This window comes from Xenopus laevis, chromosome 9_10S (assembly GCF_017654675.1).
Source record: "Xenopus laevis strain J_2021 chromosome 9_10S, Xenopus_laevis_v10.1, whole genome shotgun sequence".
Taxonomy (NCBI): Eukaryota; Metazoa; Chordata; class Amphibia; order Anura; family Pipidae; genus Xenopus; species Xenopus laevis.
Genome location: NC_054388.1, coordinates 16,140,676 through 16,165,378, shown reverse-complemented (window position 1 = coordinate 16,165,378; position 24,703 = coordinate 16,140,676). Strand labels below are relative to the sequence as shown.

At 40.6% G+C, this 24,703-nt stretch overlaps 1 protein-coding gene across 1 annotated transcript in view; it reads right to left on the bottom strand.

The window, feature by feature from the left end:
• Positions 1-288: 288 nt before the first annotated feature.
• Positions 289-24,703, bottom strand: part of LOC108702649 (neurotensin receptor type 1) — a 43,925-nt gene continuing 19,510 nt past the window's right edge. The window contains exons 2-4 of the mRNA XM_018238256.2: positions 14,609-14,810; positions 2,120-2,210; positions 289-919 (exon numbers count right to left, since the gene is read on the bottom strand). Of these exons, the coding sequence (XP_018093745.1) occupies positions 667-919; positions 2,120-2,210; positions 14,609-14,810 (546 nt within the window). The 3' untranslated portion in view covers positions 289-666. The remainder of the gene's footprint in view (positions 920-2,119; positions 2,211-14,608; positions 14,811-24,703) is intronic.

Below are 24,703 nucleotides of genomic sequence, written 5' to 3'. Positions count from 1 at the left end.
CAAATGAGTTATTTCACGGCTGAGCAACCATTGTTAATCAATATCACAATTGTCCAGAGTGAAAGAAGACAGTGTTTCCACTAATCTGTTGTCTGTATCACAAGATATTGGCATATTTATAGACTTTTCGATTTCATCAATGGTGAACTCAACTTCAGAGAAGAGCAATGTTCAAAAGATCAAAATGCCATTGTTCCTTTCTGGAATTTTAAGTAAATTTTTCCTTTTTTTGTTCTTTCCGGTCCTGTCACTAGCTAAACAAATCCATAATAAATAATATTAGCTAGAGTTTCTTATCAACAAGGGTCTGCATGGAATAAACTGGTGCAATATCTGTCTGCTCGAAAAGAAATGATTTCCTGCCAGGAAATCTTAAATAAAAATACCCATAAATATAGATTGACCTGAATTCATCAATGACAGCCTGCTGGGATTAAGACGACAGTGGTTCTTGAACAACAATTATATCCTGCATATATAAAGCAGTAGATACAATATGAACGTTGACTTTGAGAGGAACCCTTGATGGCGAATGGTTGGTATAGTTTGAAGAAAACTGTTGATCACAATCCTTATGGAATAGTAGTTTGGATGTCTCTCTGATGACCTGGATAAAGAGGACTAAGATGTGTAGCTTTGCCTGTTGACTTCCATCCTTATGGAACCTCAATATGGGGTCTCTCTGGTGATCTGGGTGGAGAATGTGTGGTTGGTGCTGGAGATACTGTTGGATTTGCGGGTGAAGGTAGGTCGCTTCTTCTTCCTTCTCCAGGGTGGGCAAAAAAAACCGAGCGTAGAGACGAAGATCTGACGAAAATTGGCGGACACCAGATTGTAGAGGATGGGATTTACAGTGGAGCTGACATAGAACAGCACGTTGGTCATCATGTAGAAGTAATGGTAGAAATCGTGGAGTTCACTGTTGATGAAAAAGAAAAGTCACAACCAAATCACAAAGAAGGGTGAGATCTCAATAGATAACCTGACAAACTCTTGATTGGGAAACCAGACTTATCAGGAAAATGAGTGAGGTTCCTACAATCATACATTCGCTGTGGGTGATTCATTCCACAGTAGCCAATGGTGGCTACAAAGGTGCCTACAAAGGTGCCTGTAAAACTGCACTTGACACAACCAACCAATGGTCTTATTAGGGCACAACTGATGCAATATCACCTTCAACCACAAGATGGTGCTTAATATGTGTTCCACTTGGTACACTTAACACTCTAGCTCAGAAGTTCCAAACCAGTGGCTTGTGAGCAACGTGTTGTACTTTGACCCCCTTGGATGTTGCTGCTTCCCATGGCCTCAAAGCAGGTGCTTATTTTTAAATTATTGGCTTCTAGGCAAGTTATGGTTGTATAAAAACCAGGCATACTACCAAAATGAGCCTTCTGTAAGTTGCCAGTCCACATAGGGCTACCAAATGGCCTTATTTTGTACCCCCAGGAATATTTTTCATACTTGTGTTGCTCCCCAACTCCTTTTACATATAAATGTTACTCACAGGCAAAAAAGTTTGGGGACCCCTGCTCTAGCTGTTTGCACTGCATGTCAACAATGACTGTTTAATAATGAAATTATACTGACAAATTTGTTGATAGACTACATGGTCCCAATTAACCCTGAATTCCCAGTATAGCCCATTTTCACAAGGTGGACAGAATCCAAGGACTGTAATTAATGCAAAACAAGTCTGGATGCCTGGGGGAAGATTTCGCCTTCTGCTTATACTTAAGGGCAGTACATCTGTTCATAGAAGCACGAAAGTGTTCTGCTCAATAATTCACAGGGCAGCTGGGCAGTAGAGAGGCATAAGTGCCGTGTCTCTACTCTCACTTTCAGGGGAATCAGACAGGTCAGGTGCAATGATTTAATTTATTGCACAGTTATTCCCCTTTTTTTTGGGTCTGAATGTGGAAGGAATCCAGACTGATATAATGTTGCAGTGGTATAAGTAGCCAGGGAAAGCCGAGCAAGCAATGATTTCAACATTTTAGTGGAGATTGCAAAAGAAGTTGCCTCTATCCCTTCCTGATATATGTGCAACAGAAAACTGTTCCCCCACACAACAACTTAGAATAGAAGGGCAGAGTTTTTTTCTGCTCATACTTACTCCGTCCACATCTCTTCTGGAACATAACAGAACATCAGGCGGCGCACGTGGTATGGCAACCAGCACACGACAAAGGCGATCACAACCACTCCTGGGAAATGGGGAAAACAGCAGGGCAAAAATAAATGTGGGAAAAGAATAGGGATTTAGGCATCACTAATAAAAGGATGAACTGACAATGATACAAATATGTACTCCAGTATGGAAATCTGTTGCATGTACCCCTCCTACCATCAATAAACAGCAATTAGTGAGGGAGCAGAACTCCCACCAATATCTGACATGTGTAATGAGACGGAAAGTGAACAGGATCATTATTCAGTGCCAGCGACACAAACATTAATATTTACAATACCCCCACCGTGGTGTAACTTTCTGTTGTTGGGCCTGGGGGAAAGTGAAAATTTCTCTGAAAATCAGTTAATGCTGGGCTGGAATCTAATGATCTGGATGTGGGACTGGGATATAGAGAGCAGCCAAGGACCGGCTAGAGAATTCTTATTTATTCATAGGAGTCTGTCCTCTCCTTTTCCCTCATAACCATGTATAATAACAGCTGACGAGGGACTGCAAATCAACTCTTTTTATCGCCGATTTAAATGAGCAAATTGCAAGACAGTTATCAGATTACAGCTGAGCAGATACAGGTCAGGACTTTCCCCTAGGATCCTTGAAACGATTGAGATTTTATTGAGAGGTATTTGCTATGTACTCAATGGCACATCATGTACATGGATGTTGCGGACTGCACTGGTTTCCATGCCACCATGCATGTAAATAATTGAGCTCTTCCTCATGCAGATCATTTTTCACACCAGTTGCTACACTGCCAATTTGCATAGAAATAATCCTTAAATCGTTTTGCAGCCGGCAATGTTAAATTCAATGAGTCAAACTATTCAGATTTATTGACTTCTAGACCTGATTAATCAAAAATGCAAGGGGATCAGATGGGCCAGACCACCTTCAAGTGACATTAAAGCAAACACTAGGATTCATCTGTCCCCTGTGAGTGGCTCTTAATAGCAGGTTAGTGTGTCTGGGAAAGAAATGTTCCATGCAATCAGGGCCTATGCCACCTTAAAGGCAAACTATACCCCCAAAATGAACACTTAAGCAACAGATAGTTTATGTCATATTAAGTGGCATATTAAAGAAACTGGTCTATATATTTGAGTAAATCTTGCCCTTTTACATCTCTTGCCTTGAACCACCATTTTGTGATGGTCTGTGTGCTGCCTCAGAGATCACCTGACCAGAAATACTGCAGCTCTAACTGTAACAGGAAGAAATGTTGAAGCAAAAGACAGAACTCTGTCTGTTAATTGGCTCATGTGACCTAACAAGTATGGTTTGTTGGTATGTTTGTGTGCATAGTGAATCGTACGATCCCCGGGGGCGGCCCTTATTTTTTAAAATGGCAATTTTCTATTCATGATTACCCAATGGCACATTGAGAAAAGTATATTCTTTTTAAAATGGTATGCATGAAGCAGGGTAGAGTTTTGCGCGGGTCCATTTTTTGGGACCTGACCCGTACCCGCAACCTGCAATCGGGACCCGCAACCCGCATTCTTACCCGCTTGGACCCGCAACCCGACCCTACCTGCAAGTACCTTATCCGCAATCCAGACCGCGACCCGCTGACCATCAAGAATCAGGAAGTGCTGTCATTGTAAACCGGAAGTGACATCATCGGAAGTAGACGTGATCAGAAAAAAAAGGAGTAAAACAGGAAGTTCTGTCATTGTAAACCACGTGACCAGAAGAAAGGAGTGAATATCGATATTGAGAAGTCCCGCGGCCCGACCCGCAACCCGCAGAACCGCCGACCTGCGGGTATACCCGCACCTGGAACTTCTAAACGCAACCCGCAGGGTACCGCAAGTTTTTGCGGGTAAGCCGCGGGTACCCACGGGTACCCAACCCGCTGCAGGATTCTAAAGCAAGGTTTTACACATGAGCTGTTTTATGCAATATCTATTTATAGAGACCTACATTGTTTGGGGTTATAGTTTTCCTTTAAGGACTGGCTAAGAATCTTGAGGCTGCTCTAGGCAATTAGGACATGGAAAAGTTGGGTTTAGGGTGTATGACCATGATCCCCGTTAATCTAGTACAACTACTTCCCTCACCAGCCCATAGACAGGGCACGTAATTGATTCTAATCCAATAATCAGGTCATCTTTGTACTTTACAAGGCAGAATATTGGGTAGAATGATGGACACGAGATTGGATAGTGCAGAGGGTCACAGTGAAGTCTGTAGGTGGTAGATAATAAAGATTGTTTGAAGGAATGATAACTCAGTTAGTTTAATTCTCCGTCTCTGTGTTGTGCTTTGAGAGGCAGACATCATTTGGCATGGATCCTATTATCATGTTAACGAGACATGGCGACGCAAGTTAATGAGGAACGTTGAGTGGGCCAAGCTAGTCCGTTAACTTTGCCTGCTTCTGATAAATTGCCCACATTGCCCTCGGCGTCTGCCCAAAAGATCAAAGAGTGATTCCTTGTCCCAGGCCCAAGCAATGGAACTTGATTATTATGTCAGTTTCGCTCAGCTTATTCAGTTTGAGCCCTTAGCCATTAATAACTAGTGCTTCATGAGCCAGGGCCAGCAGCGGGCAGGGAGAGGAGGCCGTGCATTGAAGGAATTCACTGAGATGCCAAGAAGGCGGCAAATTTAACCCACAGATTAATTATACCTGGGGTGTGGATTACATTCTGCTTCCTAGGTACAGGTAACATTATAGCCCCAGCATTTCTAACACAGCAACCACTCTTCAGTTTGCACTGGGTGGGCAATACATTTCCTTTCTGACTTCAAACTGGCAACTGAATCAGTCCCTGGATCAAGCTTTTTATTAAGACTATTATATTCACCAATTGCTTTGTATTTCATTAAAAGACATCCAACCCTTTCCAGAAAGTATCTACTATATTCACCAGTACAACTGCACTACCTCATTTTCACTTCACTTACTGTGATATTGGTGCAACTCACTAACATCCTGTGAAGGGTAAATCTACTTTGTTTACAACCTTTGCCCGTTTTCAAGATGCAAGATTTCAAGATTCAAGAGAGCTCTATTGTCAAACCAATGTTATACTAGCACACAGGTCCAGGCTCATAAGAAGTAAAAACAAATATGCCTAATTGAATACAACTACTGTATGTAAGTGCCATTGTGCATGTAAAGTTCAAATTTTACCAGGATACGGACAACAGAACAAAGACTGGTGCAAGTTTAGTGGGTGCAAAAAGTGCCCAAGGCACACAATAATCCCATATCTCCTTTTCCATCTCCTGCAATCCTCATCCCTCTCTCCACACAATTGGTCCCCCAATCAATAGCACCCCAACTGCTGCTCCTGAGGCACATGACTCTTTTGCTTACCCCTAGTTCCAGCCCTGAGATATGCCATTTCATTGGTGTCATCAGAACCTACCAAATCTCAAAGGGTAAATAAATCCAACTTCCCTCCAGTATGCTCTCTTTCCTGCAGTCAATCCTCTGGAGTTGAGGGGGCAAGTCTGAGCCTTTGATTCTTTGTATCTCATGCTCCTGAAATTGTTCTCCGAGCCATGTTCAGTAGAAATGTGGTGTTACTTTGCAATTATGCCTATTCCAATTGGGGGAGGTAAGTTTCGCAGTGGCTGCTTGCCCCACTGTCTCCATCTTGCCATACTGTTACCATTTTGTTCTCCTTTTCTCCACTCTTCTGTCTCCATCTTACCTACTTTCTCCATCTTATGCTAATGTCTCAGTCATACCCTACTATCTCCATCATTTTCTGCTACTGTCTTTATCTAGAACTACTGTCAGCATCCTACTCTACTGTTGCCATTTAATCCCACTGTGACCATTGTCACTGCCTATTCTGACCACCTTGTCCTACTTTTGGCAGTTTGCTCTTCTGTTGCCCTCTTGCCCTATTGTCTCCATGTTACTTTACTGTCACCATTTGCCCTACTGTCTCAAGCTTGTAGTGTTGTTCCTCTTCCATTACTGATACCATTTTCTTTTCTGTCTTCATCTTGCTCTACTGCAGGTGTCTTGCCTTCTTTCTCCATGTTTTCTTGTGCTGTAGTCTTGCCCTACTATTTCCATTTTGTTTCCTTATCAACATCTTGCCCTATACTCTTAACTTGTCCTTCCTTTTCCATTTTTGCCTGCTGTCCCTTTTGTCTCTATCTTGCAAAACTGTTTCCATCATGCCCTATTGTCTTTGTCTTGCCCTACTGTCAGCATTTTACCCTACTGTCTCCTTCTAGCCCCACTATCTTCATCTTGTACTACTTTCTCCATTTTGCCCTACTGTCTCCATCTAGCCATACTGTCTGAATCTATTTCAACTCTCTATCTTTTCCCTACCGTTTCCATCTTGCTCAACTGACTCCATTTCGCCCTACTGTCTCCATCTAGTTGTACAGTCTTCATCTAGTCGTACAGTCTCTATCTCTTCTTACTCTCTATTATTTTTTTATCGGTCTTCATCTAGTCCTATGGTCTTCATCTAGTCCTACACTCCCCACTCATATGTGTTCCCATTACTGCACAAAGAACTGTATTAAAAGTATTTAGTACACTCATACATTTGAGTACTTGTTTGTATAATGTATTTGAGCACATGGCCTGTTGTTCCTTTTGTAAGACTATAGACATTCCTGGCTGGATTAGTCATGCCTGAATAAAGATTTAAGTTTCCTGTTGAGAATATTGTGTGTTATCTTGTCTTGTTGAAATAAAACACATTCCTATTTGCCTGGGTCCAATACAATATTAACCAGATTCAGCAATGTGTGCAGAGACTAGAACTGAGGAGTGCGAGGAAATGAACCACCAGGCGAGATTGTTTCTTAATTTCCTTTCAATTTATTTTCTAAATCATTAATCATACCAGGGCCCTTGATAGGCAGCTGTCTGCTTTCAATTCTCACTGGGGACTTGCTTATTTTTACTTTCCAATTAATCTAAAGCTAATACTACAGGTGCCGTACATCTTGCTCATACATGCGTGAGTGTTCCACAATATTCATAAATATTTATTACAATTTCTAAACCCTTGGAGGATACAAGGCATTTGAAATAAACCTGGCGTTTAATCCACAGGTCTGAAAGGGACCAGCATTCCTGGGAAACAATGTTGCACACCATCTTCTAAAATGTTGCACACTGTGATCAAAAGACCTGGAGGAGACGTATATGTGGAGAGAGAGAGAGAGAGAGAGAGAGAGAGAGAGAGAGACACCTCAGGGGAAATATTCTTATTAGAATTTACAGGTGTTTTGTGCTCTGATATTGATGCTTTATAAAACAATTAGCTATAACAGCTCAAAGTGCAAAAAGGTGGCATCAAATGTCATGTTTTACCCACAATGCACCATCCTATCCAAAAATTCCAATTGTCTATACTGATTTGCAAAAGGGAGAGAAAAGACATTTTTGAGCACACTTACTATTCACTGGGCAGTGCTATTGGTGCAACCAGGTTCTGCCCTAGGTTTGATTCCAGACAGAGCAGTATCTGCAAGCAGTGTGTATGTTCTTCTTGAGTTTCATCCAACACTGCAAAAACATACGGGCACATACATTGGCCCTAGTGAATGTGATAGGGCCTTTTGATTATTAGCTCCACGGGAACTGATGTGGAATGTGTTGATGCTATATAAATGCATGATAATAGGCTGCTATATTGGAGTGCCGGTGAGTACAATTTGGACCCCAGAGCTGTGCCTCCTGTCAATGAGCCTTATATTGTCTTAGGATGGTGACTGTGCATTGATTCTCTTTTCAGCACTGTGCAGCATGGTGTCTACTTGCTCTCTGCATAACTTGGCCAACTTTTACTTACACCACCATCATCACACTAGGGATTGTAGTAAGAATATAAATGGGAGGTTCCACATGCCTCTCTTATTAGTCACCAACACAATTTCCACAGTGATACTTGCCACACACAATCTTCTGCAAGCACTGACACCAGAACCTGAAGCACTAGAGCCGGGTACATCCAGTTGCCTACCTTCGCTGTCTCCTCCTTGAGTCAGGGATGCCGTAATCTTCAACAGACTTTTAGCACTGGGGTTCACCTAGCATGGATGTATTAGGCCCTATCTACCCTAATCCTTCTCTTCTTGTGTCCCTATCTGGGCAAGATACCACCAGGACACTGTTCCTTCTCTCTCTTCATTGGAGCTCAGCTATTCATCTACACATTTACCGAACTCTAACTATTAAGAAAATTAAAATTTAATATAAGATTCAGCATACTGAAATAAGAAATGTTGTAAATACAAACAATTAAATATTCTGCATCGTTTCTGAAATAATCTTCACTATCCCTCTCTCAGCTTCTGTTTCTCTTCATTCTGTCTTAATTCAGGAGTTGGGTGTCAGATATTCATTGACAGTTACATCCAATATATCTCATAGGGGGGCTTCCTTTCCTAGCAGATGTATTAGAGTTCATTCAAATAACTAATTCCAGTACTAACAAAAAAAAAAACAAAATAACTGCCTTTTGCACAAATTCTACATATAGAGAGACAAAATGTCTGGTGATTTTAATAGAGTGAGCTCTAACACATCTTCTAGGCAAAAGGAGCCCCCCTGTAAGATATATTGGATCTGTCAATGAATATCTGACACCCAACTCCTGCATGAAGCAAGAATAAAGAGAAACAGATGCTGATAGAGGAATAGTGAAGATGAAATTGATTATTTCAGTAGCAAAATAGAATTTTTAATTGATTGTATTTAGAAAGTTTCGTATTTTAGTATGCTGAAGCTTACAGTACATTAAATATTCATTTTCGAGATAGTTCTCCTTTAACCAAGCTACCCTTACACTCTCTATTAATTCTCCTCAGTACCTCTCTAGCATCATATCCTTGATCTTCTTATCAGCCAATGTGGAGGAGGAGTCTTGCCCCAATCTCTCTCTTATATAAACACTCCCTGGAAAGTTCCCCTACCCAACAATGCTACCTGGGTAAGAGTTATATAACATATCTTATCCTACAACTTCCAATAGCAGTGGTTAAATGTCCCCTGCACCCATTTGTTTTTTAGAGACTGTAATGATGAAATTGAGGCAATCGATATACGTAATGTCACGCAAGAAAACCCATAAATTATCTGAGAGGTTTACCAGCCAGGATGAAGTTGAAAAGTGGCTCCATGTCCCATTAAGAAGAAAAATTGGTTCCGTGTCACCTTTCAGTCTCCGCTTGGGGCTGAATATTTGGGTTGTTCCTACAGAAAGCGAAACTGCACCAATGCATTGAGACATCAGAGACTCTAAGCCATATACAATGCACTTCCATATGTGCTCGCTGCACAGAGGTGACTCAGAGACTTGTCTCCATAGAAAGCAAATCCTCTCTGCTCAATCCCTGGGTAGGATTAGCCTCTAGCTTGCAATGGAGATAGTGGAATGGGGAAGCTGGTGTGAAGCTTAATACCGGATAAAAGCACCAGAAGATCTCAAAAGACTAATCTTAATGAACATTCTGCTCAGGAGAAGATAGCAAAACCATAATACCAGCACCAATCCCTTCCCATGATATGGACTAGAATTTTACTTGTCCCCCTGTCAGAGTCTGTCTAACGAACATTGTACTAAACACCCTGCCCTATAAGGGACCAATAAAACTGTTTGGGGCCCATCTGACCAACATCTGGCTGGAAATTGTTCAGATATGTATTGGGGAAAATCCTTTTGGCCAAGAAAATGGTACAGCACAAACCTTACCTTAAGATGAAAATGGTAGAGTAAGATAGAGACAGTATGACTAGATGGAGACAGTATGGCAAATGAATTTAGTGGGATAACAGGGAGACAGCAGGGAAAGGTGTGTAATGTAGGACAAGATAAAGACAGCAGGGCAAGATGGAGACAGTAGGGCAAAATGAAGAAAGTAGGGCAAGATGGAGACAGTAGGCAATATAGAGTCAATAAGGCAAGATGGAGACAGTAGGGCAGGATGGAGACTTTAGAGCAAGATGGAGACAGTAGGACAAGATGAGACAATAGGTGAAGATTTGCAGGGAAGGATAAGAGGGAGACAGCAGGGCACAGTGAGCATAGTGTGAGCAGCAGGCCCATGGGTGCTAGAGCTTAGACTTACATATTTCCCAGTTTACTATTTGTATCATTAATTAATTAGCTCTTTTATAAAAGGAATTAAAATCACTGCAGTACCCTCCAGATCTGGAAGCAGTTTTAGGCAACAGAACAAATGTTCTGGATTCATTGAGTTTAGAGGAAAAAAATTTTAATAAAAATATATTGAGGTTTTCCAGCAAATGTAAAGACAATTTATCTCAGTGCAACAAACTGAACCTAATCCTGACAGATAATGAGAGAAAATCCTTGAGGTTTATGGATATTTATTATTCGCTCAGTGATTTTATTCACCGTCTGAGACCCCCCACCCGTTTGCTCCCTGCACTTTCTTCTTCTCACTCACTGCCGACACAAAGCCTGGTGTTTGTGTAAGTAGGGCTTGGGACAAGAAACAATTTGGAGGCCAGAAAGGATTTAAAGGAAAACTATTGCAGTGTGTAATTTCAATGTTTTTCCTTGCTCTGGGTCACCTGACCTTTAAGAAATGGAGATGATATGAACAAAGTTTAAAGCCTGACAGCCATTTATTTCCCCCTCAATCACTGTGTAAGTGATTTTTCTGCTTGCCAGAGTGAATTTAAGTTATTCATTCACCTACACTTGGTTCCACCTGATCAAACAAATTGCACTTGGGATTTCTGCAGGGACGTGCATTAAGCTAAGATGGAGAATAAAATGAATAAACATCATTAAATGAAGTAAAAATATCACAGGAACAATTTTTATGCAAACACAGCGCTCTGAAAATGTCACTCAGGCCGATGTTACTGACGTCACGGATCCCATATAGTGCCATGCTATAGTTAGACTGCAACTTTAGAAAGCAACTTTAACCCTTCAGCTGCACGACTGTCTATAAAGGTGGTTTGTCTGAGGACAAAACAGATGTCACCGGCCCCTTTACATATATAAAGAAGTCACAGATATGGAAACACTGATTTAACATTTTACGGTTCTTATGTTGTTCTAATCATTATCTTGTTCCCTCTCAATATTTTGTCCCACTTTGCACATCTCGTCTTACTGTCTCTAATTTTCCCTCACGTCACAATCTTTTCCTAATGTCTCTTTTTTTCTTTTTCTACTGTGTCCTTCCTTCACTGTCTTGTACTGTTGTTTCCATTTTACCCTACAGTCACAATCTTGTCCTACTGTCCCTGTCTTAACCTACTGCCAACATCAAGCCCTTCTGTTTCTATCTTTTCTTCTTTCTCCATCTTGTCTTACAGTCGCTATATTGCCCTACTGTCTCTATTTTACCCTACAGTCTCCATTTGTCCTACTGTCTTCCTCTTTCCCTTACTGTCTCTGTATCATCATACTGTTGCCATTGTGTCCAATCATCTCCATCTTGCTCTAATGTTTTCATCTTGTCCTAATGTCTTCACCTTGCTTGACTATCTCCATCTTGTTCTATCACCTTTATCTTGTTCTACCGTGTTAATCTTGTCCTACTGTCTTCATCTTGCTTGCCTATCTCTGTCTTGTCCTACTGTCTCCATCTTGTCCTACTGTCTGCATCTTGCCCTTCTGTCTCTGTATCATTCTTCCATTGCCATCTTGTCCTATCATTTCTATCTTAATGTTTCCATCTTATCCTACTTAATCTTGTCCTAGTGTCTCCATCTTGCCCTTCTGTCTTTGTATCATCCTTAATGTTTTCATCTTGTCCTATCATCTTTATCTTGCTGTACTGTTTTCTTCTTGTCCTACTGTCTTCATCTTGCTTGACTATCTCCATCTTGTCCTATCATCTTTATCTTGCTATGTTCATCTTTTCCTACTGTCATCTCCATCTTGCTTTACTGTCTCCATCTTGCTTTACAGTCTCAATCTTGTTCTCTTGTCTCCCTCTTGCTTATCATTGCCATCTTGCTCTACTGTCTCCAGTTTGTCCTACTTTCATCTTTTCCTAGTGTCTCCATCTTGCCCTACTGTCGCTATATCATCCTACTGTTGATATCTTGTCCTATCATCTTCATCTTGCTCTACTATATCCATCTTGTTCTTCTATCTCCATCTTGTCCTACTGTCATAGTTTCCTAGTGTCTCCATATTGCCCTACTGTCTCTATATCATCCTGCAGTTGATGCCTTGTCCTATCATCTTCTTACCTTGTATTATCATCTTTATCTTGCTTTACTATCTTGTTCTACTGTCTCCATCTTGTCCTGCTGATACCCTGTGTATTCACTCATTTCTAACAGATTACAGTTCAGAAACAAGATATTGAATTATTTTCTGGTTCTGGAAACAATACACGTTTTTTGTTTCTGTTCTTGTTGAGAAAATCAATAGTATTTCCATGCTTGACAGAATCTCTCTTTAAAAGTTATTGCTAAACAAACAAACAAACAAGCATTCTACTATCGTTCATGATAATATGGAGGCTGGAGTAGCTGCTTTGTTGCCCCTTGTTATTAATTTAGCCGATGAAGCAGCAGTGAGGTCCCATGGCTCATTTAAGTTCAAATATGCAGAAAAATTCAGAGCAGAAAATACTTATATATTAATATATTATATTATATATTATTATAAAAATAATTTTTTTTATAATAATATGCATGATAAAATAATAAAGAATATAATAATTAGAGATCACTGTGAATTTTAAAAACTGGGAAAACTTTGAAAGTCTAGAATGCTCATCTACTGTTGCAACTCCCAGCATGCCACATAGAGCAGGGATACAATACTTCCAGCAGTGTTAGGATCCCCAATTCTCTCTCTCTTAAAATTTATTGTGGTTTAAAAAAATAATTATAGTGTGTTTGCTTAGCAGTCAGGCCCACTGACCCTGAGACATAAAACTATTTGGTGTGTTGATGCCTCTAAGACATTGTTATGTTTAAAGTGGATTAATTCATTGTACTGGATAAAAACTGTGTTCCATGCTGCCCCCAAAGGATTAAACATGCCAGCCTCTGAGCTGCAAACACCTTAATGAATTTATAATGCAATTTCTACTGATGCGGATCAAAGCTGACGGCACACCTCGTATGGAGCTATGTAGGGGGCAAGTAGACAAAAATGGTATATAGGAAAGTATACACATTTTTTAAAAAAAACAGAAGTACAACTCAGCTGCAATACTTACTGATACCTGGAAGTTCAACTAATCTGCAGTACTTACTACTATCTAGCTCCACCACAGTACAATCCAGCAGCAGCACTTACTGAGATCTAGCTCTGCTGCACCACAACTCAGCTGTTATTGATATCTAGCTCTGCTGCTTTACAATTCAGCTGCAGCACTGACACTCTACAACTCGGCTGCTGTGCGACTATAGCTCTGATGTTGACTTGTTATAAAGCAAAGCAGACCTGCTGGAAAGTGTCAGGAACAACATTTCTATGAATATAATTGCAAACTCACTTTGAGTAAAATAATCATGTTTATATTATGCAAATATCACTCTCTTATTATTCCAGGTAGGTGACCTATAATCCAGAATGCTCAGGACATAGGGTATTCTGGACAAGGAGTCTTTCTGTTTTTAATATGGATTCATTAGATCTTAGTTGGGATCAAGTACAAAGAACTGTTTCATTATTACAGAGAAAAAGGAAATCATTTAAATTTGAATTGTTATATTAAAATGGAGTCTATGTAAGATATTTAGTCTATTATAAAGAGGGTGAAGACAAAGGCGCTGAGCTTTCAGGTTTGGGGTTGCCTGATGTGTTATAATGGCTCTGGGGACTATTAGCTCTCTCTGCAAGGAAACAGAGAAATGAGACGGAATGAATTTTTCTCTTGTTGTCTGGAGAGAAATGATTTTGTGTTTTTCCTGTGGTCTAGCTGCATTTCCTCCGGAGGAAATAAATCACATCTACCTGTTTATTAATCCGCCACTTTCCTTTATGTTAAACTAAATTATTTACTGCAGTGTATAAAGGAATATCATATTTTGCCTGGGAGAGGGAATTAAACAATGCAGGTATGGGACCTGTTATGCTGAATACTTGGGACCTGGGATTTACAGATAAGGGATCTTTCTGTAGTTTGGATCTCCATACTTTAGGTCTACCAAAAAATGAAATAAACCCAATAGGATTGTTTTTCCCTCCTATAAGGATTAATTATATCTTAGTTGGGCTCAAGTACAATGCATTGTTTTTTAATTTTGAACTATTTAATTAAGATGGAGTGTATGTGAGATGGCCTTGCTGTAAGTTGGAGTTTTCTGGATAACGGATCCCATACCTGTGTTATACTTTGCTTGAGAGAGGGAATACAGGAATATTATACTTTGCATTGGAGATGGAAAGAATAAATGAATATTATACTTTGCCTGGATGTTCCCCAAAACACACAGAGGGAGAGAATAAAGAAAGAAGTATATTTACATACTCAGGACTCGGACACCATGTTTCAGTGACTGAATGCGGCTGGGTTCTATTGACATATTCAGGACCGTCTGCTGGCCCCCGATGGTGCACACTTGGTTTTCCTGGTGGGCTTGCTTCACCATGATGATCAGTTGGTTGGCAATGATGGTGTTCAGCACGGAAATGACCAACATCGGGAAAACAAAAGAGAGGAAGGCATTGACCTGAGACAGAAAAAAAGAGGGGTCTTTTACTATGTCAAAGTGACCCCAAAATTCATCATCAAGAGGCCCAAACAAAGAACACTCTGCTCCACTTGTGTTTCAGCATTAAATGAATATGAAGATATGGGGTCTCAAACATATATGGAGATATGAAGGAGAGTCGCATGATTATGGAGGCATTAAGAGGGAAGCCAACTGCAGGCCCAGATTTGTGGGAAGGTCACAAAGGCCTGGTCCTAGGATGGCACAAAATTAGGGGTTGTATGTCGCCCTGCACATCTGCCTCTGGAGCACTGGACGAGCAGGAGTCCCTAGTGGAGGGGTTGAACTTGATGGACTTTGTCTTTTTTCAACCCAATTTAACTATGTAACTATGTAACTATGTAAAGAACAAAGTAGCGGGTGGGCACGCATGTGCGTATAGGAGACAAGTAGCATTGGGCTGCCAGATGGGTGTTGCTTGGTTGCTGGTTTGCCAGGTGGGTGGGTGGATGGTGTGGGTGCAGCTTGACTAACGGCTCCCAGTTTCGAAATCCAGCTCTGGCCAACTGAGTATGGCAGTGTTGGAGAGGGAAGCCAAGTTTATAAGGATATAAAGGAATCAAATAAACTGAAATGGAGGTATAAAAGTGGGAAGACAACTGAATAAGATGTATGATAGTGGGAACCAACTGAACACAAAGGTACCAGGCTGAGAAGCCAACTGATTATGGAGATTTGGGAAAGCCAATGGATGTAGAAATGGTATGGAGAGGGTAGAATCATGTCACAACTCAATTTGGAATAAACGGGCCTGAAGATTAGCATTAATACAATGCAAACAATGCCTTGTTGTTCCTGCCTACAGACAGTTCACGGTATGTTTTTCCAAAAACGATAATAACAATATGTTTTTAAAGAGCAGGGGAATCCAATGCATCACCCTGTATTCATTTATAAACTACATCTCTCAACATTTCCTGCAGTCATCTTAGCCACACACTGTAAGTTACTGTCTCTGCATTTTGGGGGGTTTGATTCAATGGTAAAATATGTTTAACTTGCACAGCAACAAATCCATCTAATGTCATTTATTAGACCCTTTCTTTGTGCAGGCTACATTTCTCAGAACAGAACAAGGCCGTAATGAGAATTCTATGTTCTGCTCCAACAACAATCTGAGTTATGATTAGTGATGTGGGAACCCGAGCTGTCGCTTCAGCAATTCATTAATTATACCGGACACTTTTCAGGGGTCGTTTTAGAGTCACAGACTTGCAGGTAGCGAAGGAAGGGCCATTTACTGCTAATTGCTGCAGGGCTAATTGGCAAAATGAAATATAATTAGGTGAGATAGAAGCTCATCTTGCTGCCTGTCCTTGGGCTGCACATTCCATTATTCTCTCTACACCTCAGCCAAGGGCTGCAATGTATTCTCTATGCTGAATAATAATAAGGTGAATATTAATATTATTTAGGACTACATTTCTCTTCCTGCTTATCAGTTCATATAGGCACATTACTACTGTGCAGACAGTATTACTGCGTAAGTGGGAGTCACAATACTACTTACTCTGCAGAGGTGAAAAATGAAATAGCACCCAATAAATATTGTATGGTGGTGGGAGCCAAACTGACAGATCTTTGTGGGACCCAGTGTTTTATATAAAGTAAGAATGGTCACCTTATAGCCCTTAAGTTCTTGTTCTATTAAATCTCCTTTTGCTGTAAAGTGGATATATCAACACAGTGTTGGACTGGCCCACCGGGATACCAGGAAAACTCCTGGTGGGCCCAGGTGTCGGGGCCCTTGAGCTGCTAAACATTTGGCCTATTTCATGGCTATTTCCTATTTCTTTGAGAACAAAGAGGTTAAATATATGGAATAATAGATTATAGTATGTAAAGAATAGAGACTAGGAGAATAGAGGTTGAGTGAGGAGAAGAATAATAATAGTACTGAGAGTGGGCCCCTGGTCTATGGTTCTTTGGTGGGCCCCTGGTCTAAGGTTTTAGGGTGGGCCCCTGGTGTCCCAGTCCGACACTGTATCAACAACAGCTAAAGGGCTGCAGTTTGGGCAACACTGAAAATACTGGTACCAATTTTCCCTACTTGCAATAATTCCGTACTATATCCATCTTGTTCTCAGTGTCGGACTGGGATGCCAGGGGGCCACCAGATTCCTTAGACTGTGGGCCCACTTTCCAAACCCTTATTGCTCCTCTACTCAATCAACATTTTTATTCTCCCAGTCTTTTCTATCTGCTTAGTATAGTCTTCCATTATTAAGTCTGTTTTCTCATAAAGAAATAGGGAATGACCATGAAATAGACTAAATGGTTAGAAGCAAGAGGGCCCACTGATGCCTGGGTCCACTGGGAGTTTTCCTGGTATTCCGGTGGGCCAGTCGGACACTGCTTATCCAGCTGTCTTTATCTTGCGCTATATGTTTCATCGTAGCCACTATACCTACTTTTTCTCTTAAATGACAAGTGATGCCCTAAAGACTCCACTACACATGTTGCATACATACAGGGGACAAAATCTGAAATTTTCTGCCTTAACCCCATGCAGCAGCACAATAGCAACCCTCCATCCAGATAACAGGATTACACTTGAAAGGACTGGCACTCTAAATGGACCCCACCCAATCAGAGGTCAGATTATAATAGCCCACCTGTAAAAGGGTAAAGATATGCTACATTTTGTCTCCATGAGCATTACAGCTTGTGGAGACTCAGTACCCCCTGCATATGCAGAGGCACAATAAATTTCAGGTTATTTGTATAATTTAATTAACGTTGTGCCCTGGGATATTTGGTTTCATTCCTTCAGTCTGTGTTGCCAATCTGCATATAGTTTCCCGTGCTGAATGTCAGAACTCCAGTGCCTAGGGCAAGGTAATATGTAAGGTGAAGTGGCAGAATTTAGATTATATTGGGTGCCAGGTTTTTGTGGGTGAAAGCTAATTTAATATGGGTACAAAGCTCCTATGCAATTATGAGATCCATTGGTATAATAACATGCTAAAGGCTGGCACTGATCATTATCAACCAAGGATTTGTTGGCAGTTATTATTTATATTGGGAGAGGGAGCTGAGCTCTATGCCCTCCTACTGATTATGCCCAGTGGCCAGTAATTCATCATGTGATGGTAGGGCAGGAAGGGCATTTGTCTTTGGCCACCAACTGTTTATATTTGTAACTGAATAGTTATTCATCCCCATAATACAAATCAAGAACATCGAAGCAGGTAATACATGCAGAATCCTCCTGCGTGGAACCTGTGGGCATGACAGTTACTCCTCTGTAACTATAACATCAAAGAGCACTGAACATCAGGTGACACATTTCAATGGTAAAATAAGGCTTCTCGGTGCAAGGCAATACAGTCTAGTTGTGCTTTATGACAATAGAAGAAGATGCCTGTATACATTGTCTTATTTTGTGTCAGCTGAAGTATACGACAAAGTTATAAACAGTTTTCCCAATTAACCATGCGTACTGTAGTTTCCTGGGAATGGGGTGGTGGGAATAAGCAAAAGGGTTTGTTAAAGGGTTTGTTTGTTTAAGGTCCTGTTCACTTTGAGGCAACAGAGAAGGGAGGTGTTCAGTTAGGAATGGAGTTGTTAACTAGAATATATGCACATAATGTAACTGTATAATATATAGGCACAGATATACCCCCATCTTTCCTCCAACCACTGTCACAGTGTAACCCCCATATCATATATGCACATAATGTAACTGTATAATATATAAGCACAGATATACCCCCATCTTTCCTCCAACCACTGTCACAGTGTAACCCCCATATCATATATGCACATAATGTAACTGTATAATATATAGGCACAGATATACCCCCATCTTTCCTCCAACCACTGTCACAGTGTAACCCCCATATCATATATGCACATAATGTAACTGTATAATATATAGGCACAGATATACCCCCATCTTTCCCCCAACCACTGTCACAGTGTAACCCCCATATCATATATGCACATAATGTAACTGTATAATATATAGGCACAGATATACCCCCATCTTTCCCCCAACCACTGTCACAGTGTAACCCCCATATCATATATGCACATAATATAACTGTATAATATATAGGCACAGATATACCCCCATCTTTCCTCCAACCACTGTCACAGTGTAACCCCCATATCATATATGCACATAATGTAACTGTATAATATATAGGCACAGATATACCCCCATCTTTCCTCCAACCACTGTCACAGTGTAACCCCCATATCATATATGCACATAATGTAACTGTATAATATATAGACACAGATATACCCCCATCTTTCCTCTAACCACTGTCACAGTGTAACCCCCATATCATATATGCACATAATGTAACTGTATAATATATAGGCACAGATATACCCCCATCTTTCCTCCAACCACTGTCACAGTGTAACCCCCATATCATATATGCACATAATGTAACTGTATAATATATAGGCACAGATATACCCCCATCTTTCCTCCAACCACTGTCACAGTGTAACCCCCATATCATATATGCACATAATGTAACTGTATAATATATAGGCACAGATATACCCCCATCTTTCCCCCAACCACTGTCACAGTGTAACCCCCATATCATATATGCACATAATGTAACTGTATATTATATAGGCACAGATATACCCCCATCTTTCCCCCAACCACTGTCACAGTGTAACCCCCATATCATATATGCACATAATGTAACTGTATAATATATAGGCACAGATATACCCCCATCTTTCCTCCAACCACTGTCACAGTGTAACCCCCATATCATATATGCACATAATGTAACTGTATAATATATAGGCACAGATATACCCCCATCTTTCCCCCAACCACTGTCACAGTGTAACCCCCATATCATATATGCACATAATGTAACTGTATAATATATAGGCACAGATATACCCCCATCTTTCCCCCAACCACTGTCACAGTGTAACCCCCATATCATATATGCACATAATGTAACTGTATAATATATAGGCACAGATATACCCCCATCTTTCCTCCAACCACTGTCACAGTGTAACCCCCATATCATATATGCACATAATGTAACTGTATAATATATAGGCACAGATATATACCATGTAAGTGCCTAAGAGACAAATGGAAACAGAAGGAGACTGCCCCAGAGCCAGTTCTACATCCATGTTCCTGCTTTATAACAAACACACTAAGTGGGTTCATGCTGTGACTGTCGGGGCACATTACACGCTGTATGCTCAGCTCATTGGCTCATGCTGTCAGTAGAACACAAACACCCAGATCTCTCATTCCTGACACCGAACAGAACAGATGTAACACAATCTTGGCACAGAATACCCTGTGGCATTTTAGACAGATGCTTTCTAGTCCACCCAGGGAGCTGGATTTATAGGGATATTAAATTGAAGTATTTTGTACCTGCAAAATCCCATGCCACTATGAATAGTCCAGGCAGCAGTGCAGACCTATATTAATGGGATGGAGTCAGATGACAGCAGTGCAGGGGTGATTATGTGGGTCAGTGTGTGTCCCGGGGTGAAAGCAATCATTTTTGGAGTTATTTAATTTCCAATTTTGGCTTTAAGGCTCGGAAGGTCTGGCTGGAACAAGACATTCTGCACTTGGCTGTTGGGGCTCCACAGGGATGGGGGCATTTCCAGTTGAAGCTTTTGGAATTAGCTATAAGCACATCTCAGATGAAAATCTAATTTTAATAACATTCTCACCGATCATAAGGGCATTCTCTTTATACACTGACAATAAGGTGGCAGAACATCAAGTAAAGAGCTCTCCAGACTCAGACTGTGATTCAGACATGGCTGTAAGAGTCACACAGGAGCCAAAGGAAAATGAAAGGGCTGGAAGGAAGAAAAGTTTCCCTTTAATCTATACAAATTGCTTGTTGTTATATGTCACATATCAGTGAAATTCAGAGCAATAGACTTTCTTTAAGGGGGAGATCTGCAGCTTCCTCGTTGGCCTGGGGACCCCCAGGGGGGCTATTTATTTACTGGAAGTCCAGCCTGTCAGATAATATCGACTGGACTGCCGGTAGGGGCTGCGGGGGTTAAAGTTGCACATAGCAGACATACAGATTTTTATTTTTTGGTCGAATGATAGATTCTAAAATCCAAAAGTCAAACAGTTCATTTTTCTGCCCGATTCAATCTTCCACCCCCTGGTGGGGTTTATGCTGGGTAATCCATCAGTGTCAGGTATAAAATATATACAGGAATGGGACCTATTATCCAGAATGCTCAGGACCTGGGGTTTTCCAAACAACGGATCTTTCTGTAATTTGGATCTTCATACCTAAAGTCTACTAGAAAATCATGTTAACGTTAAATAAACCAAATAAACTATTTTTTTTCCTATAAGGGTCAATTGTGTCTTAGTTTGGATTATGTACCAGGTTCGGTTTTATTATCACCGGGAAAAAGGAAATCATTTAAAAAAATTTGGATTATTTGATTATAATGGAGTCTATGGGAGACGGCCTTTCTGTAATTCAGAGCCTTCTGGATAATGGGTTTCCAATAACGGATTCTATACCTGTACTGTTATTCATAGAATGCACCCCCATGCCCTGAGTCAGTTCCAATGGGAAACAGTACCAATAACAAATATCTAAACCTTCCCATGTATCTGCGTTTAAAGGGCAACTAAAGGAGAGAAACATTGTAATATTTTATTACATTGTAATATTTCAGTATACACATCATACAATGCTAAAAGACCTGGCCTTTGGCATACAGTGTATACGATCCTTACCCTGAGCGTAATGCCTCTCTAGTGGTATTGACACAGACATTGGAACCCCTCAGCTGTAAACAGACAACAAATTCCTCAACTCCCTTTGGATTACATTGGATTAAATTTGCCACATGTCCACGTCTCCCAGTGTCTGTCCCAGACTCTTTACTATGGGCATTTTATTATGGTGGGACCCAGGACAAATACACTTTGTGGAACAATTTAACCAATGGCCCCTCAGATGAAAAAGCTGTAGATTGGCATTTGGCGGGAGTTTCCCCTGCTGTCACCCTTTTGCCCAGCTTTCTCCATCTTGTCATCTTGTTTATTTCTTGCCCTACTGTTTTATCTTTGTCTGTTATATCTTTCTACTGTTTTATCTCCATCTTGCCCTATCGTTTTCGCCTTTATCTATATGTTGTTGCTCTTTGCCCTACTATCACCATATTGTTCTAGTCTCCACCTTTCCCCAATGTCACTAACTTCTCCACTGTCTTCACCTTGCACTCTTGTCACAATCTTGTTCTACTGCCTCCATTTTCTCCTTCTGTTCCCATCTTGTACATCATGTTATATTGTGACCATCTTGTCCTATTGTGTTCATCTTGCCCTACTGTGTCCACCTGGTCCTACTGTCTCCATCTTGTCCTACTCTCTCCATTTTCACTTACTGTTTCCATCTTGTCCTACTGTGTCCATCTGGTCTTACTTTGTCCATCTTGCGTTACAGTCCTCACCTTATCTCCACATTGCCCATCTATTTCTGTTGTGCCCTGTGGTCTCCATCTTGCCCTATCCACCTAATGTTTCCATCTTGCTCCACTGTCTCCATTTTCTCCTACTGTCTCCTTCTTGTCCTACTGACTCCATCTTACTCAACTATCCCATCTTCTCCTACTGTCACCATCTTGCTCTTCTGTCACAATCTTCGCCAACTGTGTCCACCTTATGCTACTGTCTCAATCTTTCCATACTGTTTGCATCTTGCCCTACTGTCTCCAACATGCCCTACAGTCTCCATCATGCCCTATGGATCACCACAAATTGGTTGACCATCAAAGATCACTACAGTGAACTGGTTCTTAAACTATAGATCTAGAGCCTTTTGGGGGGCTTGAAGAAACTTTTAGACACTTAGGGTAAATTGTTTTCTCCAAAATGTTTCTGAGTTTGAAGGTCAGTCAAGATTGGATGTGGGTCAATGGATCAATATTGGATCTATGGCTGATACTCCAATGTTCTTGTATATTGATAAGGCTAAGGAGACTTCAAATTAAAACTTGAACCATGAAGGTCAACATCTACTTTCCTACCTAATATTCTTTAAGTAATCAGACGTCCACAGAAATAGATATCGATTTATTTGTTATATCTGTGCCTTGAAATAAGTAAAATCAAATGAATGGGAGGAGAACAAAGGTTTCAGCTGATTTGGCCATCAACAAGGAACATGGATTCTGTCCAAGGTCATTGACTCCAGAGCAGATACCATGAAATAACTGAGGATTTTAAGTATGTTCCATTATATTTACTTTATTGACTGGCTCCTCATTTAGGAAAACAGCTATGTAAATATTAGAATTTTCCCTTCATTTTATATGTCACTTCCCCCCCAATAGAGTAATGCCTAGCTTATACATCTGGCTTGGTAAATGGTGTTATCAATGGGTTAAAGAGCCTCCTTAAACATATATATACCTCCATCTTTCCTCCAACCATGCACATAATATAACTGTATAATATATAAAGGCACAGATATACCCCCATCTTTCCCCAACCACTGTCACAGTGTAACCCCCATATCATATATGCACATAATATAACTGTATAATATATAGGCACAGATATACCCCCATCTTTCCCCAACCACTGTCACAGTGTAACCCCCATATCATATATGCACATAATGTAACTGTATAATATATAGGCACAGATATACCCCCATCTTTCCCCCAACCACTGTCACAGTGTAACCCCCATATCATATATGCACATAATGTAACTGTATAATATATAGGCACAGATATACCCCCATCTTTCCCCCAACCACTGTCACAGTGTAACCCCCATATCATATATGTACATAATGTAACTGTATAATATATAGGCACAGATATACCCCCATCTTTCCTCCAACCACTGTTACAGTGTAACCCCCATATCATATATGCACATAATGTAACTGTATAATATATAGGCACAGATATACCCCCATCTTTCCCCCAACCACTGTCACAGTGTAACCCCCATATCATATATGTACATAATGTAACTGTATAATATATAGGCACAGATATACCCCCATCTTTCCCCCAACCACTGTCACAGTGTAACCCCCATATCATATATGCACATAATGTAACTGTATAATATATAGGCACAGATATACCCCCATCTTTCCCCCAACCACTGTCACAGTGTAACCCCCATATCATATATGCACATAATGTAACTGTATAATATATAGGCACAGATATACCCCCATCTTTCCCCCAACCACTGTCACAGTGTAACCCCCATATCATATATGTACATAATGTAACTGTATAATATATAGGCACAGATATACCCCCATTTTTCCTCCAACCACTGTCACAGTGTAACCCCCATATCATATATGCACATAATGTAACTGTATAATATATAGGCACAGATATACCCCCATCTTTCCTCCAACCACTGTCATAGTGTAACCCCCATATCATATATGCACATAATGTAACTGTATAATATATAGGCACAGATATACCCCGATCTTTCCCCAACCACTGTCACAGTGTTATCCCCATATCATATATGCACATAATGTAACTGTATAATATATAGGCACAGATATACCCCGATCTTTCCCCAACCACTGTCACAGTGTAACCCCCATATCATATATGCACATAATGTAACTGTATAATATATAGGCACAGATATACCCCCATCTTTCCTCCAACCACTGTCACAGTGTAACCCCCATATCATATATGCACATAATGTAACTGTATAATATATAGGCACAGATATACCCCCATCTTTCCCCCAACCACTGTCACAGTGTAACCCCCATATCATATATGCACATAATGTAACTGTATAATATAGAGCAGGGGTGCCAAAAAGGTAGATCGAGATTTACCAGTAG